Raw genomic sequence first — 20,293 nt, 5'->3', positions numbered from 1 at the left:
ACATCACACTCTGACAATGCAGGTTTACACCCCTCAAAGTCAACTTACCGTGTCTCCAGTTCAGCTCCAGTCTACAGGCGGAATATTTGTTGTACAGGATCATAAGATCATGGAATCATCATGGTTGGAAAAGATCTTCAATATCATCAAGTCCAACCACTCACCTCACACTGCCAGGCCCATCACTAAACTAAACCACATCCCTCAGCACCTCATCTGGAGTGGAGGGATCCCGAGGCTGTGGAGCTGCGGGGCTGAGGGCCATGGGTTAGTGGCAGTGCTGGGGGAATGGTTGGACTCAATGACCTCAGAGGTCTTTTCCAGCCTCAATGATTCTGTGACTCTGTACCTGGCTGGAACTGTTTCTCCAGCAATGAGGGAAGGAAGGTTGATGACGGTCATCACCTGCTGCCCACCACGTTCAATGAAGACCCTCCAGAAGCCTCCAGCAGCTCCACCTCTGGTGTTGGCATTACCCATTTAACCTTGTGCCATTCCCACCACCTACAACCCGAGACCTGTGCTCATCTCTACAAAGCTGCTCCTCAGCCAGCACAATGAGCACTTGGGCCAGAGCCTGATGGTCATTCCACAAACCTCATTGTGTTTTTCACCTACCCCTTTCATCTGACTGCAACTGTGCCTCCAAGTCCTCTGGAGAGACGTAGAAGTCCTGCTCTTCGCCTTCAGGAGGTTTAGGTTTACACTTCCCACAGCAACAATTACAGCAGCAGCACAGACAGCAGCAGCAGTAGCAGCCTGTGATGAGCCCACAGAACACAAACAAGGCCTGCAGGGCAGAGAAGACAAAGAACCACTCACAACCTGTGCCTACTGTGGCACCGTCACTGAGGCTGTGAGGCTCAGCCACAGAAACTACAGACCAAAAACACAGCAATGGAGAGGCAGAACTTACTAGCTACAGTTTTATCCTTCGGCACCAAGGCCTAACATGTGCAGAACTGGCTCCAGCTCTCAACACTTTACAGTGAGGTGAACGCTGCCAACCTCGTTTACTTGAAGAACTCACACAACTGAGGTTTAACCAGACTCTTCTGCTACACTCACAAGAAGACCCTGGTCTAAGATGAGTGTCTAATTAAAATCCAGAGGTACAATAGTTTAGGAGATTGCAGCCTGCGTAAATAACCCTGGAGAAGGTTTCTGCTAGCCAGCTGACACACAGGTCACAATGTACCTAGAGCAGGGACCTGGACCTACCCAAGGCTGTAGGCATGGCTGCAAAGCTCCCTGAGGCAGAGTCTGAGGCACTGAGGTCAGTGAGCAAGGCAACTCAACAGGGGCCAGGGCTGCTGGTCACAGTGGCAACAGGCAAAATGAAAAGTTCCATTTAGGTCACTGTGCACCTGCTTGAAAGAGGTACTTTTAAAGACTGCAAGCCAGTACAGTGATATTCCTGTTCTCTGTACTGCAGGGACTCAGGAGGTGGAGACAGTCACAGGAACTCCAAAGTGCCAAAGCCTGGACAATTTCAGTGGGAGAAACATGGAAAGTACAAATCATGGGGTGGTTTTTTTTTCACTTTTGAGCACATGTGGTTAATTTAAAATGTAACAATTAAAAAGAGAGAAGCAAATTGCACTTAAAAATCATTTGAGTCCAGTAAAATATAGTAATTCCCTGGTACTGGCAGAAGAGTGCTAGAAAGCATCTGTACCGGCACTTCCCATCTACTGCATCCATGCAATTCTTTCCAACAGAAAACACAAACAAGTCCAAACACTCAAACCATTAAAACCCCCTCTTTCTGAGTGTATTGGTGTGGAAACCTTTAGGTGTTCTGGTGCTGTTCTTTCTGCTGCACAAGAAACAGAGATGGGCAAGCAAATATGTAACCTGGGGTCTCTGAGATCAGAGAAGAGCTGAAGAAGTGGCACGTATTCAGGGAAGCCTCTCACTTCTAAACAGAGCCTCCTGTGTGAGCTCAACTTTACAGTCAGGACTCGTTTTGCAACGTCATTTAGCAGATATTACCAAAGAAAATAACCCCCCAAATCCTTTTTAAATCCACTAGAAGGATCCAAACTTCTCTTAGCTTATTACACCTCTACTAGTGAAAGAGAACAGAGAACCACTTCTGAACCAGAGCCTGCAACGCCGTAAGAGAAGGTTGATCACCAGGTGTAGAAATTCAGCCACTTCCAAAAGGCACAATTCACCAAGCACAATTCTCAAAGGGAGCCCTTTAAGAGTTTTAAGTGCCAATCCAGAATAGCTTGTCTTGGCACCTTCCTTTACCTTTGCCCACCAGCTGGACAGCACGAAGTACGTGTTGACGTTCTCTTCGCCGAACTGCTCAGCCACGTAGAGCCCCAGGGAACCGTACTTGTCGTAGATGTTTCTCTTTGTGGCATCTGTCAGTATTGCATGGGCATTGTTGATCTCTTTGAACTTTTCTGCTGCCTCTGGATTATCAGGGTTTTTATCAGGATGGTATTTCAATGCCAATTTCCTGCAGAAGGGGAAAAAGAGATGGTTGTCCATTTCAGAGAGGGGATTTTGGCTCCTGGGTGTTGATTGGGGCTTGGTGGGGTTTTTTTCTCCCTCACTCAAGGGAGACTTTCAAGTTCCAGTTGGTTTCCTTCAGCTGTGATTCAGCTTCCCTGATGATGCTTCCTTAGATGACAGCAACAGGCTACAGCAGAGCCTAGCTTAGTTCACCAGACTGACTTCAGACTGCTGTATTTGACCCTCAGAAACCCAACAAAGACAAAAGACAGACACTAGAGAAAAGCAGTAGGATTGTTTTTTTCCACCCCTCAACTCCAGCAACTTCCACTACTAAGTCTAGCTCCTGCTAAAGGACAGACCAAGCTAACAGAAAAAAGACACACCACAAGTCTAAGACATAGTACCAAAGACTAACTCAAAGCAAGCTGCCACAGCTAACCTGCAGTACCTCAACACACAAAACCAGAGCAGACAACCACTTGTGGTTAATTCCCGAGCAGGAACAAAGCACTTTCCAGCTCAAAGCTTGCTAGAAGAGAGAATGCTTCAGAGTTTTGAGATACCAGGAAATCACAGTACCTCTCCTCATCACGCAAGATCTCTTACAACTAAATGACAGCAGTTTACAGTCCCCAGGGAGGTGTCTCAGAACACAGCACAGGAAAATCAGATTAAGCATCGATACATTTGCTAGTTCTGACGTGGCTCAGGCTGCTTCTAGAAATCAGTAGAAACAACTGGCCAAACACCTCCTTATCAACAGAAAAAATGTGCTCCCAAGTAGAAAAATAATAGAAAGTTGTATACTAACAGGTCTCCTGCACCCAAAAAGGCACTTGTCCTCCTTCAGAAGATTACCACAAAGTCCCACCTTTGAGAAGGACACTAAAGACCTGCAGATGTTTACACACCAGCTTTGCAGTGGGGAAATGTACAGACAAACAAAACCCCAAGATTCATGCAAGCACACATTTGGAGCTGTGTGCAAACACATCACAGTGTTCAAGCAATACATTGGGTGTGCACTTGAAACACTCAGGCTGTAAACCATGGAACTAACACAGGGGGCTCCACTGAGGGCATAGCCTCAGTGAGGACTGAAATCATACAGAGTCTTCATTTCCATTTCCTACCTGTACACAAAAATGTTCCAATAGAATGAAACCAACAAGGTCAGCCCACTTTTTGTAAGGAACAAGTAGAGGAAACAAGACCAGACCATGGCTCAGGTAAGTATGAAGTAGCTACATTTCACCCTAGGATCTAGTTAGGTTGTTCCTCTAAAGGAAAAACTGTTGGAGTTTTTCCTCCCTAGGAAGGTAAAATGATCTTCCAGTTGCCTCAGGATTGAAGGTACCTGATTCAAGCTTCCACATAGAGGTTTTAGGAAGACAGAGACTCATTTTTGACAGTCTGTGGACCCAGTTTATTCACCAGCTTCACCGGGGAGCTGCCATCAGTGTCAGTGTTTGAAAGGGAAAAGTTTTGGTCAATGTTATAGGCTGAAACAGAACTACTTAGAAACAGAGGACACTCATGTAAAGCTTACTAGTGACCTCTAGCGAAATGTGAAACACATTGCCACTTGTAAAACAGTCTACAGGAACGGTAGCTCATGCTTGAGGTGAGGATGCAGCTGCATTTAAGCACATTCAGGGGGGATGTGGGAAGGGAGAATGTTACAGGGCTCTTGTTTGGTTTTATTTGGTCAATCTGAAACCAGTTCCTGAGTCTAACACTTCTTAAGGGAAGAAACAAAGGAAAAGCCTTCTTTTAAAATAGTCACTCCACAGAGAAGGAGCAATTTTTAATGGCTTCTTAGAAAAATCCTTGTTGTTGACACTCAGTTTTCATCCTTATTTGCATCTTTCATCTATGCCTCACCGTGCCACAACTGGAAATGATGGCCAGAATGTCAAGACTAAGCATCTGTGGTCCCTGTAAGCCAGACACAAGGCTACATCCCATGAAGAACTTTTACTCTGACCATGCTGTCTTAAATCTCTGCCAGACCTTTCAGAGGGAGGCTGTGCATTTGAGAATTCAGCTTCCTAGAGGCAAGAAGTTAAACATTAACAGCATTTATGTACCAGGCCTAGGTATGTTCTCACACCAACTGTGGCAAGAAGCAACCGTGTTTCCACCTGGTTTTCTTACATGTTTCTCTTGTGAAGGGTTTAAAGAAACCAACCAGAGCCTACACATCCACAGGCATTGTTAATCACTGTGTTAATACCATTAATGTAATCAGCATTAATCATTAGAGCTATGTGGGCAACAGGCATAAAAGCTGAACCTTCACCTGTATGACTTTTTGATGTCATCTGAAGTGGCGTTCTTGTCCAAGCCTAGCACGTGGTACAAGGATTCTCCGGAGGTAGAGAGCGAGCGTTGCCTCTGGTCTGCCATCCTCAACTGACCTGAAGAGAGAACTGGCCCCTGCCAAAAAATCAAACAGATGAAGAAAGGCTCATACAAAGGGCCTGGTTAATCAAATCATCCTCAAAATCTGAGTGTGTACGTGACGGTTTAAATGGGCTTTGAAAAGACTCTTCACAAGTGGCAGATCACCAGTGAAAACACCACCAAGCACCCTGCAATCACCACTGCACACACTCAGCTCTTCTTTCCAAAAAGCCCAACTCAGCAGCTGAGCTACAGCTGTAGATCTGTACATAACACATCCCTAAAGCTACTTCTTCTTGGTCTTAAAGGTAATTTATTTGTACCTATAAAGATAACTGGAGCCCAGAGAGGTTGCTGTTACCTTGAGGCTGCCTTTTTGCAGCACACTTGCATGTGGGTGATGTCATTTGCATTTCAACTGCAGACATTCTGTTATCTTAAAAAAGAAATGACCCCTCTGCTGGGTTTGTGTGGAGCTGGGGTTTTGGTAACAGGGGTACAGGGATGCAGTGGGTCTCAAAACTTTCCCCAGCTCTACGTCACACCCACCTCTGGCCAAGGCCAGAGCAGTCGAGCATCTCTGCAATCACTGTTTAAGGGGAGAGCTGCAGTGGAAGAAAGAAGTGGAAGGAGTGGGATGAGAGGAAAGAGACCATATAGACAACAAAATCAGTGAGGAGGATGTGTGCCAGAGCAGAGACTCCTCCCTGAATCCTGTGGTGAGGCAGGGACTGACCTCTGCAACCCATGGAGTTGGTGGTGGGGCCAGGGAAGGACCTCACACTGGGGGGAACATGACTGGAAGAGTGTTGGCCACAGAGGAGAGCCAGGCTGGAGGAGTCAGGGAGGAGCTGCAGCCCCATGGAAGGACTCACGCCTGAGAGGTTCATGAAGGAGGGAGTGACCTGCCTTGGAGTAGGGGAGGGATGTGAGAAGTTCTCTTCTGAGGAGGAAAAAGTGGCAGAGACTATCAGTACAGGACTAATCACAACCTCCATTCCCTGCCCTGCTGAGGGTGGAAGAGGTGGAGACACCAGGTAGCTGAGCCTGGGCAGAGGGGTGGGGGAAAGCTGGTCTTAGACAGCTTGGTTGTATTTTTCTCAACTGACTCTGGTTTATTTTCTGTTTGTTGTAGTTTTGGTTGCTGATGGATTAAATTGTCTGTTTTCTTCCCCCAGTTGAGCAGTCCTGTTTTACTCAGGACCACAGCCAGTGAGCAAGCCATGGCTGGCCTTGGGGACCTCCATGAAGCCCTGAGCTCCCTTTCCTCTCCCCCATCCCACCATGGGGAGGGAGGGAGGAGGGAGCAAGTGGCCACATTGTCTTTCTGTCTGTCTGGGCTTCAACCAGGATATCCACACATCTCCCAAAGCCCCAGCCTTCTGTCTTATCATCAACACCAGGTCAAGCAGGATCCTTTAGATAACTCCAGTTTGAGCAGGCCTGTGCATCCCACAGGGAAAGAAGACATGCCTATCCCCCCAGAGAGGAGGAAATCTCCCTCCTAATCCAAAGCCCTGGATCAAACACACATTCCAGTTAAAAATCATTCTACTTCAATATGGATTAACCTCCTGCTCCAAATTCAAACCTGAAAGGCCCCAGAGGCTTCCCCTGGTCCATGGGCAGATGCATTCTGTCCCCTGACACCCTCAGGAGATTAGCATGGGCCACCCCTCAGCTGCAGAACTGCAGCAGGGATGAGCATCGAGGAGAAGACTATTGGCTGTTTTGGGATTATGTCATTACAGTTAGCCCACACCAGATTATGTAGTCTTTGAAAAAGGTATTTAAAGCATCAGACTTTTCTAATTTAACCCTTTATCTTACATAACAAAGTTAATAACTTCAGCTTTTCAAAGACTACCGAAAGAAACACTCCTGCAGCGCCTGGTTCTTGGGGCAGTCTCACACAACTCACAGCTCTGTCAGTGCCAACACGTGGGCATCACCATGTCTGTGCAAGTGGGACTGGGTGGCAAGGATGTGGACAGAGTCAACTGTCTTGTTCATCTCTGTGCCTACTGTTACCTGCTCTTTGGCATTCAACCTCTCCAGCTTTATGTTGGTTTAACACTCAGCACCGTGCCCAGTTTCTCTGACTGGAACCCAGGGGCTGAACTAGCAAATTCTCATCTCATTTCCTTCAGGAAGTCTTTGGCAGCTCTGGTAAATGTAATTAAAAGCTACCTAACAAGGAAGCTACAAGTTATTACTAATACAAGGCCTAAACTCTAATGCCTTGGCCAAGAATCTGAGATACACCCCACATCTGAAAGCTGAGTATATGCCTAGGGGGAGAAAATCTCTTCAAATATACCCTCAGCTACCAAAAGTTTCCTCTATGAGATCTATCTTCAGCAAGACCTTGACCAGCTGGAGTTGGGCAGAGAGGAACTCCTGAGATTTAACAAGGGCAAGGGCAGAGCTTTGCACCTGAGGAGGAACAACCCCCTGCACCAGGACAGGCTGGGGGTGACCTGTGGGAGAGCAGCTCCAGGAGAGGAACCTGGGAGTGCTGGTTGATAATAAACTGACCATGAGCAGCAACATGGGCAAGAAGCCAATGGCAGTCTGGGGGCATCCAGAAGAGTGTGGGCTGCAGGTTGAGGGAGGATCTGCTCTCTCTCTGCTCTGCCCTGCTGAGGCCTCATCTGGAGTCCTGTGTCCAGTTCTGGGCTCCCCAGCTCCAGAGAGTCAGGGAACTGCTGGAGAGAGGCCAGTGCAGGGCTGCCAGAATGCCGAGGGGATGGAACGTGTGTGTGAGGAGGAAAGGCTGCAGCCCTGGGGCTGTTCAGCCTGGGGAAGGCTGAGGGGAGATCTCATTAATGCTTACAAGTGTTTAAAAGGTGTTTGTCAGGAGGATGGGGCAATACTTTTACAGGACAAGGAGTAATGGACAAAAGCTGGAACACGGGAAGTTCCACCTAAACACAAGGAGAAGCTCCTTTGGTGCTGAAGGGAGGGAGCCCTGGCCCAGGCTGCCCAGGGAGGGTGTGGAGGCTCCTTCTCAGGAGGTTTCTAACCCACCTGGACATGCTCCTGTGCCCCCTGAGCCAGGGGAACCTGCTTGAGCAGGGGCTGGGGCTGGATGAACTTTAGAGGTCCCTTCCAACCCCCACCACTCTGTGATTCTGTGAAAGGAAAATTGAGTGCTGCAAGACACAATGCAACTGATTGCTTTATTTGGGCACAATCTGTTTCAGTGAAAGGAGGGGAAACAAATCCCTGAGGAAGGAAATGCCACATGCAGGAAAACACCAGGCACAACCCTGGGTGACAGCCTTCTCTCACCCACAGCTGTGGGTCAGCCTGGCCAGAGCCTCCCAGCCCCCTCCAGGCACAGTCCCAGGGCTGAGGTCAAAGACTGCTGATCCTGACTGCTCTCTGCTAATCTAACTAATCACAGGGCCTGCTCCTGCTCTGACCATGGCTCTGACTTCCCATGCAGCTCCTGCTCTCTGCCTGTGCCCACCCCCACATCCCCACTGCCCTCCTGGGAACCCTGCTGTAGCTCTGCTGCTGGTCACCCCTCAGCACCTCCAGCCAAGGGAGTGTGAGACAGACACTTTGGCCTTGGCAGGAGAGTGGAGGACAGGGTGGCAATGGGAATTCATCTGGGAAAGTTGTTGAAGGGAACAGCAGGGTCTTTCTAGTAGGAAGGCAACCTTTGGCTTGTCAAATATGAAACAGACCATCAAGGTGCAAGTAATTTCAGTTCAGAGTATTTCATGAACCAGGAGATCAGATCCTCTCCTGTTTTTACAAGTGGCTCTAACTCACAACACTGAAAGCTGCTCTGTCCCTTCAAAACGTGGTGTATTCAGCAGCAACAAGCCATCTGCTACATATTCTGAGCAGGATGCCCTGAAGGTTTCTCTCTGAAGAAAGGTAATCCCCTGGATTAAACAGCACAGTTTTTAACCATCTGTGTACCAGAATATCCCCTGTTAGCTTTACCAGAAAACTCAACTGCTTTCAGCAGGAGCAGTTTAGCTTAATTGGTATCACCTTGCTGAAAAGACTTGGGGTAAATCTGATACATAGGTTATATGGAAGCCAGACTCAACATTTTGAACACATCAATGGTGAACTGAACCTTAGGAAGATTAATTTGCTTCTTAGCTTCACAAAAGAATCCCACCAAGTGTAATGGAACTGCTGATCTCTTCAGTTTCTGCCAGGTCTGCTGACCCTTTTTGTAAGTTGTATTGAACTCATTAACATGGAAAGGAAAATGAACAGTCCCCTGCCAGTTTAGGGAATTAAATACTGACAGAACATCCCCATGAATGCCAGGACCAAAAAGGGTGACAGCACATCTGGCAGCCAGGAGCAGGGAGGGAGGATGAAAACTTCACCTGACCCTGCCACAAGACACTGCAAAGGGTTTAATTCGAAAGGAGCAGCGAGGTGGGAGCAACTTTTCAAGAAAAACATGCTTAGGTGTGTGGCAGGAGGGAGAGTGGAGGCCACTGACAGCTCACTCAGGAGCTTGTAACCATGCTGAACTGCAAGAGGCAGATCCCCAAGAGAAGGAACCTCCTTGTAGCCATTAAAGGATAGGGGGGGGGCAATTGCAGCGTTGTTAGCATCCCAAAGCAGGCTGCAGAGGTACATCTCATTTCACTCCAAGGCTGAAGCATTAAACATTTATTCATTAACAAACCTGGGTCAAGTACCAAGCTGCCTAAAATACCACTTTCCACATATCCAATTAATTCTGTGTATTTTTCCATGCAAGTGACAAAGGCACAGCCACCCCCTTGAATCTCCTCACTGGAGGACAGGCTGCTTATGAAAGGAGCTGTGGCTGTTCAGCTCCACTCCTAAAAACCAGAAGGTGCAGAGGAAGCAAAGCAACATGAAAAATAACACTACAGCAGGACATTGGGGTACAGTCTTCACCAGACTTTTAATTTTCCTCATACCTGCACAGCCATAAGTTTACAGTTATTAAGAAAGGAGGGTTTGGGCTTCTTTTTTAAACCACATCATGGATGCCTGTGCCAAGGCACAGCCCTCTAAACACGTGCTGTTCACAACAACTGTAGAGTCTGTCTCCAGTGAGGGAATCTGGCTGTCAACAGTTGTTCCAAAAAGTGAAATCCTGCTGTAACAGACCAAATCCACCAGTTCCTGATGTGGTAAACGATACCCACCAGGCAGAGGGCAATGGTGAGTCATTAACCTTCACAGATGCTCTCTATCCCAATTGCAACGGATGAAACCAGAACAAAACAGCTTCCCAACCTTTCCATCCATCGCCAGTAACACAAAAAACAAAGAAATCCCCCAAAAGGGACAAAAGAGAAAGAAAAGGAATGAGAAAGACAAGCCCAAAGCTACGCTGGAAGTGCTGGATAGGAGAGGAGGCAGCAGGCTGCTGCCCTAGCACAGCACCAACCCCGCCAGTGTCTTTAGTACAATCACTACCTTTGTCTGCAGTGACAGCTTTAAGAGCATATTAGCAGATGATTAAGGAGCCCAGCTTGGAATTGGGTGTTTTGCCAGGTCTTACAAAAATGATATCTAGCTGAGGCTTTATTACACAACTTGAGGAAGCACTGGAGTATTTTAGGAAAGATTTGTATTCCACAGAGCATTTCAGGTTACTGACTCTTGTGGTAAAACAGAATGCCAGTTAAACTTAAGATCACGAGCATTTCACACATTTCCAGTGCAGTGCATGTGGTCCTCCAACTAAAATGTTCTATCCTGACCAACATTTAGCAGCAAAAGCCTAAATTAAAGCACCCAGTCAGCAAACACTTTGGTAAGTATTGATGTATCACAGAAATGAAGCAGCCCCACTGGCCTCCACATCCTGCCCACCTGTGTCTGAGCCACCCAGAGTCCTTCTCACACTCTGGCTATTTTTTATTTAGGGTGAAAAAAAACATCATTTTTAAAGTGGAGAGAGACACATAGGAGATTGCATTCTCAGGAAAAATACCAGTTGTTTGAAGCTTGGCTTTGTGGGGCAGTAGAGATCTCTACAGGAAACTTGGAGCTCTGTTCCTTCAGCACTGTTTTGCATTTCAACGAGGGCAAATTTTTTTAGCTACAAGGAATCAAACAAAATACAGTACTTACCTGGGATCTATTTGGAATGTTCTAAGGTAAGTGGTAATGGCCTCCACACACCTCTAAAACTCAATCTCCTAAAGACAAAAGAAAAGCAAATCAATTGTTCACTAACTAGTTGTGGGCTCATTTAATTATAACAATCCTTTGCAATGTGCTAAGGGCAAGAGGGAAGTGAAATCCCAGAAATGTAACCTCCTGGATCCATACAGGGCTTTTACTTGGAGCAGGGGAGTACTGAGGCCCAGATGCTGCAGTCCAGGTGTGTTTCAGAGGCACACAGCACCAGAACCCATGTGAAGGGCTGCATTAAGTCCTTTCATTATGCTCTCACTCCAACGTCTTCACAATGTAAACACAAAGTCAGTCTCCAGAGTATAAATACTTATCTGTAGAATTGGTTAGCTGTCCAAGTAAGTCACAAAGTATAGATTCAAGGGCTCTGTGCTTTTATCTGTAGCATCAGCCTCTCTTCCCAAACCTTTTGGCATGTGAGACACACACACACATTTGCATAAAACAAAGACACCAAGTCACACAGAAACTCTAATAACCATTATCTGTCTAAGACTTTGGACTTGTTCAACTTAGGCATTTAGAGAATGAAGGGGTGTGAGGAGCCTAGGGAGTGCTGGGCAATGCTATGGAAAAATCCAGGGGAAAAAAAATCACTGCAAGAGATTAAAATGTCTTTGCAGTTAAGGGGGTGCAGGATGCAGCTAACCCAAGCCATGAATCACAAAGTCATTTATGCATTAGATAACCAAAGCATAAACTTCATGACTGAGACTTCAGAGCAGCTTTTAGCTGGCAAGTCATCACTTCATCATCATCCCAACCCTTTCAGCAGGTTCCAAAGAACAAGCTCTGAATGCACTTGAGAAGTCAAGTCCCCATGCAACTGAGAAGCACCCTTGTCACAAACCTGCAGGGTTTGGTGTGGCAGGGAGAGGTGCTGGGAACACACCCCAGCAGCTGTTGGCATTACTGACTGCAGCATTTGGTTTATGCCATCTGTAAGCAGCAGCTTGGTCTTTGCAGCATGTCCATAAATGAGCAAGAATGAACCAACCAACAAGAAAATAACCAGTTTACTGTTGATGGGCCTATTTAGTTCATTTGATGGATACCATCAAAGGACTTTTGCTAAAGAATGAAAGACAGGGAGCACATGTGCCACAGGCAGAAGTTTAAACTCCCCCACTCAGATTGTGTGCAACATTAAACACCTCCCAGATGAAAAATGTCTTATTTTGTGAACTTAGGAAAGCTTCCAGGTTCCCTGCCCACTGCTTCCTTCATAGAATGGCAGGGTTGGAAGAGTAACCCCCAACAGGAACACCTCTAAAGCTGTGGATGGTTAATGGGGTTAGCAACCAGAATGATGGGACACCAGGGACTAGAACAAGGCTCATTCAGACAAGAGTCCACCAGTTCTGTCTCTGGTCACTGTACATTTTCTCTCTCCATCTCTACTTTCCCTCCACACACTTTTTTCCCCCCCTAAATAAGCTCTGCCTTCATACCTAGATAAGACCATCTCTCAGTTTAACACTTACTCTGTTTCAGACAGCAACCTAAGCTTCAGAACTGGTGACAGTCGAGCTGAAAAACACCTACAGTGTGCTCAATTCATGGATGTACACAGCTGGAGATCTGCAAGGGGAAGGAGGAGAACAAAGCAAAGTTGAAATGTGCTTTGGAGATTCGATTATACTCGCCTGCCTTTGACAAAATGAGCTATCCTGCTGAAGTCAGCACTTCAGGCATATAATGAAGTAAATGAAAACGCAATGATGTGTGGCTAGAAGCTTCAGATAATTCAAGATTCCAGCCCAGGCCTCATCAAAACTCCATCAGAAGGAAAGTCTTTCTTTTTTACAGCATGTATCCATCACACATGTACAGGACTCGGAATACATAGACAAGTCTTTTTATCTTAACAGGGGTGCAAACAGCAACATTTTCTTTAGTCTTTCAGCTATGCCAACAGGTTCATGAACAGCAGCAAGCCTAATTTACAGCTGGAAATAACCACAGGAGACCAAGATACATTGCAGAAGGAAATTACTTCTTACAGAATCAAAAGCACACGAGAAACCCACGGCAGCAACTTTGCATCATCCCCCCTCAGCCCATCACTGACTGTCTGGGCTCCTGCTCCCTTCACTTCTGCTGCAACTGGCAATTCTAATGTAGGGCCTGAGGAATGTTTTGATCTACCCACCCAATCCCATTATCCAGCAGGCCAGATCCACTGACCCAGAGCTCTACATAATACCCTGTCTGTAATCGCCCGTGAGTATCTCCCCTCCTTACTGCACAATACTCACAGTGCAAACAAAAGGGAGAGGAAAATGAATGGACAGATGCCAAAGAGAAACGGAAGCATTTCACATCCAGATGAGGGGATGGTACCCCAGTTCCAAACAAAGCACAAAAACTCAAAGGGAAAAAGTCCCAGTTGTCAAGTAGTTGAAGAAATGATGCTCCAATGAGGGCAAATAAAGTGTAAAAGAATCAACAGAAACCCCAAGCTTCAGCAGTCTTTACTTTCACATCCTCACCTGCAAAATGAATCAGCGTTGCAAAAAAAGATGATGTGAAAAGGCAAAGCAAACTGGCTACTGAGTGCACTCAGAAGACTGCTGCTGTTTTAAAGTATTCTCCATGAGCATTCACGGGGCTGGGAGGGACCTGGAAATCTCATCAGTGCAACCCCCTGCCAGAGCAGCACCACCTAGAGTAGGGCACACAGGAACTCATCCAGGTGGGTTGGAATGTCTCCAGAGAAGGAGGCTTCACAGCCCATCTGGGCAGCCCCTTCCAGTGCTCCCTCACCTTCACACAGAAGCAGCTTTTCCTTATGTTTATTTGGAACCTCTTCTGTTCCAGCTTGTACCCACTGCCCCTTGCTGTCTTGAAACCTTCATCTTTCCCCCATTAATTGAAGCACAAACATTTACTAGTTCATTAAAGCATCCAAGAGCCAGTGTTTGGGTGCTGGTTATATTTTTTCTATCACAGCACAGAAGCCTTTCAGCTTTCACATGCATAAAACCATTCTGTTTCTGAAGCAAAGCTAACCTAGCATGCAGGGAATTCATTCAGGTGCACACATCCTTCTCCCAGAAATACAGACCCCGACTATGGCCAAATTCATTTGCCTTGGGAACAGAAGGGAGGTTTCCAACAGCAAGAGATGCAAAAGCCTTCAATAAATTCTCCCAAGTATGAGGGGTTTTTAAACAAAACCACAACAGTACAGGGCTTTTACATCAATGAAGACTGGAACAACACAACCTCAAGCCAAATTCAGTCTAAATTGATTTAACATCCATCCTTCAGGATTGGACACTGCAACTTGTGACAAACTTAACTACAGTGATACAAGTGTTGTTTCTCTAATAAGCTTAGCAGATTAAAATGTAGCCATTTAAGACTGATTGACCAACCTGTTATAAAGACTTGCAACCTTCTACTCTCCACAAGAGCGAGATTCAAACCTAACAAAGGTTTTCCATAGGAGGGGGAAGGAAAATGTAAAGTATTAGATCCACATTTTCCATCCTTCCTCCCCAACTAAGAGAATTACTCTGTAAAACCCTGGGGGTGTGAGGGGATTCCCTGCTTTGGATTTCATTGCTTCTATTTAACTCTTCAGGAAAATTACATTCCTGTTTGTGGCATCATGTGTTCATGTGGCAGAGCACAAGTGTCACAAATTGAACTGTAAAGAAACTCAACATCTGCTCACTCAGCTCTGCAAAAAGGATGGAACACAGTAGTTGTGTTTGCTTGCCTCATTATTACTCTGAGTCCTTTCTCTGTACAAATCTACAGCGTGCTTCAATCCCTGCAACTACTCATAGCAGGCAAGTTCACTGGGACAAATCAGATTCACTACTGTGGGTGGAGTGAGACTGATGCCACTTGCTGCTTCTAGAGAAGAAATAGCTTCAACTTGCTCAGGAGCATCAGTGCAGAGCTGCAGCTCCATTTGTGCTCAGCAGGTTGGATATATCAATTAAAACCTCATATTGCTAATGACTGTATCAGTACAGTCAAAGCACTGAACCTTTGAAACATAGAAAAACAAACAGATGGGTTCCTCACATTAAAAATGGGATTTATACTATTAGGTCACACCTGTAGGTAAGACAAATAAAGGCTTTTAGATGGCAATAAAGGGGGGAAAAAACATGACTCGTGTGGCAAAAGGTTCAGCAAATTGGATCAGTTGTCAAAATGTGATCCCTGACCCCTCAGCAGCCACTGTCAGTAGGTCAGGATGGGCCTTCTGTTGCATGAAGCACTAACTGGTCAGTAAACAACCAACTGTAGCAGCGGGTTCAGGAGAGAACACTGGTCTGAGTGACACCTTTGTGCAGCACAAGCAGTTTTTGCCGGCTCAAAAAGAAGGAACAAAGTGAGGTTACAGAGGACGCCTGAAAAAGCCATCTAAGCAGTCTGAGAGGGAAAAGCAATGGCACAACCATCTTCCCAGACATGAACGTACCTTCTAAATGACAAACTGGACAGCAAAGGGAAGGAAAAAGAGATTTATCTTAATAGTAACCTGGAAGGGCAGGGCAGGGGAAGATTTACTCTGTACTCATTCACAGCAGCAGGAGATGGAGGGGGAAATAAAAGTTCCTCTCTTTTTTTGCCATGGACTGTGGCAGCAGATAAACAGGTAAATAAGGGGTTTCTTCCTCAAAACTTAAATCATGCACAAGCCTGGTTTTACAAACTGCAAAATGTAGACCAAAGGAATTGCTTTGTTGTCAAATAAGAGCTCCTGGCAGTTTCAACCATGAACAGTTTTTGTCAATGGCTTGGAAATGAATCGTTTCTTTTAAGCAGTAACAAAGCAAAAACGTAGACCAAGTGGTGTCAACAGCAGAAGGTAAGTCACTTACCTTCAACCTAAGTCTGAAATGATTAGGTCTGGTGTTTCCCTTTGAGAAACTTTACCTGCTTTCAGGTTATTAACTTCTGCCATTCAGTTCTTTAATAGGTATCTCTTCCCTCACTGAGCACACAAGTCTTCCTCTTAAAAAGGGATGAATAAAGAAGCAAAAGAAGCCAAAGAAGCAGACCTGCACTGCAGAAACAAAGGCAAGGTTCTAGAAACAACCACCCACCAAGTCAGGGAAAGAGAAGATAAAAACGTTGTATGCAACCAACATAACTAATGTCAGAGCCTGCTTTTCTGTTTTACAGGGTATTCACTCCTTAGTCATCTACAAGATTTAACTCTAAAGATTAAGCTTTTTTATTTAATAATACAGACAGAAACAAAACTTTTTCTCCCCTTGATTTGCCTCACACCTGAGGAGCTCCTCCTAGCCTGAGATGGTGCATAATTATTCCAGCAACACTCATACCAGCTCGGTGAAGCTGTGAGGGGGCTTCAGTTGCAACAACTTTGGTCTTTTTGCAAGGTTTAAAAACGAAGCCTATCTTAAAATCCTTTCTTCTCCTAATTGCTCAAGTGTATTTCCCCAGTTTTTGTGGAGAGTGGGGAGGAGATTTTACTACTTCATTATTTCACTTCCTCACAGAAACTGCCAAAGACTGTTTTAATTTCCTCCTGAAGAAAAACAAAGCCAGAAAACATGGGCTTCTGACACATTCAAAGCTGCCTTTATTAGACCCTAAAAAGAAAAAAACAAAGGCAAAACTAACACAACAGATCTGTCTTTTCAGGAAAGACAGAATACTAATAAGAAACGTTCAAAAATAACAACCAAAAAACACAAACCAGAACCAAACCACCACTCCTTTTCCTTTCCTGACAGCAAGGCTGCATCCAATGCCACAGGCTTCAGCCCAAAAAGCCAGCAGAGCAGGCACAGAGAAGAGCTGTTTGGTTTATCAGCCACTGGGGTAGTGGCTGTGCCTAGCCCAGTGCCAACTAAGACAAGTGTTAATGACAACCTGTCTATTCAGAAGATACACACTGAGGGAAGTCTTGATGCAGACCTGGCAATGAGGGATGTGCCGGTACAGCTCCACGTCCAAGCTGTGACAACAGCTCGAGAACTGAGGTCAGCAGAGCCACAGCAGCTTGGGGTGACAGGCCTTTGGCATCAAGGCACTGATTGTCACCCTTCCTTGTCAGTCAAACATCCCCAGCACAATAGGAAGCTGCTCTCCTGCAGTCCTGCAGCTGAGACAAACATGCCAGGACAGAGCAAACGGGTGTTGTAAAGATGGCTTAAGCTTGAAAGCAATGTTTTCAATCACTTCCAAAGTCACCCCCAAAACTACTGTTTTCAGGAAGCTACAGATTAAAATTACAATCACAGTGATTATAATCCTTTCCATGCTCCTTTCCACCCTAGAACCACCAGATTCTGTATGATCTGAAGTGCCAGGAGCAAGCTGCAACGCTGACCTGAGTCCTGCTGTCAGGAAACCCCACCAAATCCAGCCACCCCTCAAAAAACCCAGCAAACAAACACCCAAACCAATGCAACATCACCAGGAATAAGTGGTCCTCTGATTACAAATGAGGCACAGGTCATGGGATAAAAACCCCTCTGAACACTGTGAGGAGGTGAGCACAGACCCAAGGAGCCCAAGCCCCCCAAGCAGAGTGTCTCCAGGTCCCCAAATAAACCTCTGCCAACTGACAGAGAAACCACAAATTGCTTTTATCCACAGCCAGTCTCATCCAAATCAGGATGACACTCCCCCAGCAATCATAAGACTCAAAGTGTACCCCAGATCAGAACTATCCTTGCACAGATACACAGCAGTAGGACAGACCTGAAAAGACTAACAGTGAAATGGCAAATCAGAAACAGAGATTTAACAAACTGACTGATACAAATTATATATATATATATCTATCTCAAACTTGGACATGCAAGAGATTCTTCAATGAGATTCCTCCTCACTGGATAGTGTCAGATGTGTCAGCAAATGGTTTAAAAGGTACAAGGAGATGAGTTTCATACCCGCCCCATTCAAACCCCCAGCACACAGACACTCAGAAGCGTGGGAGAAGAAAATCTGAACCAACCAGCACAGCCAACATCACTCAAGCTTTTAGTTGTTGTTTTGGTAGGAAAATACAATAGATTTCCTTTTCTGTTGAAGGCTGGGTAATGCCTGCACTGAGAGTATTTTTATCTAATCTTAGGTCAGCTAGAACAGACTCCATCTCCAGAGGTGACCACGCAGCAGGGCGCAGCAGGAAGCACCCTGGGGTAGAGGACACATTTATTCCCTAGTGATCAAAAAGTTTTCATGATGAATGCATTGCTAATGTACCTACATTTTTTACAAGCCAGCCAGAATATATATGAACCAGCTACAACTCACATGTTTGAGGCAGTCTCAGGGTAAGGTGCTCAGGACAGGAGACCTCCTAACATCTCCACCCAGCTCATTTTGACAGAAATAGCCAAATGAGTCACAGGCTTGGATTAAAAGTGGGTTTAATTTAAACTGACATTTTCTTACAGGAGATAGATTCTGATATTTTGTAACTATTCAGTATAGTTTCGCTAACAAAACAGACTTATTTTACACTGCTCCTCCAGAAACCCCACTGGTGTTTATTCCCACAGATCTGTCCCTCAGTACACGTTTTATCTGCAAACTGCCCGATGGAGCACAGCCTTAGTCCCATCATTCAGCCTAAAAACAGTATCTTGTTGAGGATTTAAGAATTTTTAAAAGCCAGCCCATAATTTATGGGTTAATCCAGCAATTGAGGCTGGTGTTTGTCCTACTGATTCTCCCACCAACTTGCTAGTGATTAACAAGGAAAGACGTAGCTTGAATTTCCAGCCATAGGCTTCGTCTGCAAACCTGGCACTTGAGGAAAAGAAACACGTTCTGGGCTTTAATTGTAACTGAGTTTCCTAACATTGCAACTGGGATAAGAAATGGAACATCTACAAGCTGATATAGTTTATAAACTAGGGGGTTTGAGACTGGAATCAGACTTCAGAGGACTTTGAACAAAAAGGCCACTGTTACAGCCATGCAGCGTTTAACCCTTGCCACTCCCAATGCACACACCTTCGAGTGCCAGCACACAGAGCAATCACCTTTAGTCTTTCTTTCCACCTAAAGTAATAACTGAGAACAAAGCCAGAACACCCTGCAGCTCTTGCGAGTGTGATGCTTTTATTCCTCCCTCTGAGCTAACGCTGGAGCATGACAGGGGTCTCTTCAGTCTGCCTGTACACACAACAGGACGCTGCCAATGCCAAAACCTCTGTTATTGTTACACATATTCCCCAAAGCAAGACACATCTTCCTACAGTTGCTTAACAGAAATAGAATTAATTGCAAAATAGCACCTTACCTCATTTATAGTTATTTTTAAACAGTATTCTATACATCCACACATTTAAACAGCCTCAGAATAGAAAGGAAGGAAGGAAGAGTGAAAGTCATCGTGGAAAGATAATTGTTAACATGCACAAGGGACTAACTGGGCTTTTTAAGGAAGGTTTCAACAGAACAAGTCACTGGAAGACACGTGGTTTTAAGATAAGCTGCAGGAAACCGGGGTAAGGCGTTGCACATGACAGGACAGCCACAGAACACGATGAGTTTTCATCATCCAAGATGCTTCTCCGGCACAGTTCAGGACTAGTAATGGGAAATAAAGTCATGTTGATTGTTGTTAACCAGCTCATCCAGTGAAATAGTGAGGTATGTTTGGGATACTGTAACTACACATCTTCCAAACACCTTCTGATTAGCTCTAGCTGCCTGGTTTTGCCCAAGTTCATTGTGAACAGCAAATGTTGTGCCAAAGCAATTCTCAAAAGTGCAACAAGAAGGAAATGAGCAAGTGTGGAAATCAGGAACTTGGTAGGGGAAAAAAAGACAAGAGTGAGACAGTTATAAAGGAAGGTAATTGTTCCCACTAGCTACTCTCCAGGCCAAATACTTCTGTTCAGTTTGCACTTATTTTGCTCTGTGATAGGAATGGTTGACTCCAAGCAAAAACGTTATTTCCCGGCATTAATGTTAGAGCCTTCAAAAGTGTGACTGAGGCAAATCAAACCCCAGCAATGATAAAAGATATTTTCTAAAGACAAGAGATGGTTCACATCCTATTTTTCTTTCACCACTCAGGTCAGGATAACTCCAAGACACACATCAGAATTGTACATGGGTGGAGAAGCAGCGTCCCTGTGCAACGGCGCTCCTGAAGTTCACAAACAACAACTCAGAACGAACCTGGAACTTAATCAGTTCACTGCTCTGAACAGCAACTAGACACGGGGTTTAACTCAATGGAAAACAGGAAATAACATCCAGTTATCACTTCTGAGAAACAGGTCACACTGCC

General features: G+C 45.4%; 1 protein-coding gene across 2 annotated transcripts in view; it reads right to left on the bottom strand.

The window, feature by feature from the left end:
• Positions 1-20,293, bottom strand: part of DNAJC5 (DnaJ heat shock protein family (Hsp40) member C5) — a 32,777-nt gene that overhangs the window by 6,314 nt on the left and 6,170 nt on the right. Inside the window, exons 2-6 of one of the 2 annotated variants that reach the window (XM_062009144.1) lie at positions 12,525-12,621; positions 10,975-11,042; positions 4,775-4,911; positions 2,260-2,473; positions 619-790 (exon numbers count right to left, since the gene is read on the bottom strand). In XM_062009144.1, the coding sequence (XP_061865128.1) occupies positions 619-790; positions 2,260-2,473; positions 4,775-4,881 (493 nt within the window). In that variant the 5' untranslated portion in view covers positions 4,882-4,911; positions 10,975-11,042; positions 12,525-12,621. The remainder of the gene's footprint in view (positions 1-618; positions 791-2,259; positions 2,474-4,774; positions 4,912-10,974; positions 11,043-12,524; positions 12,622-20,293) is intronic. The other variant, XM_062009145.1, reaches the window with a different exon arrangement.

Source organism: Colius striatus, chromosome 16 (genome assembly GCF_028858725.1).
Source record: "Colius striatus isolate bColStr4 chromosome 16, bColStr4.1.hap1, whole genome shotgun sequence".
Classification (NCBI taxonomy): domain Eukaryota; kingdom Metazoa; phylum Chordata; class Aves; order Coliiformes; family Coliidae; genus Colius; species Colius striatus.
Note: the sequence above shows the minus strand (reverse complement) of the source record. Positions and strands in the feature narration are given on the sequence as shown.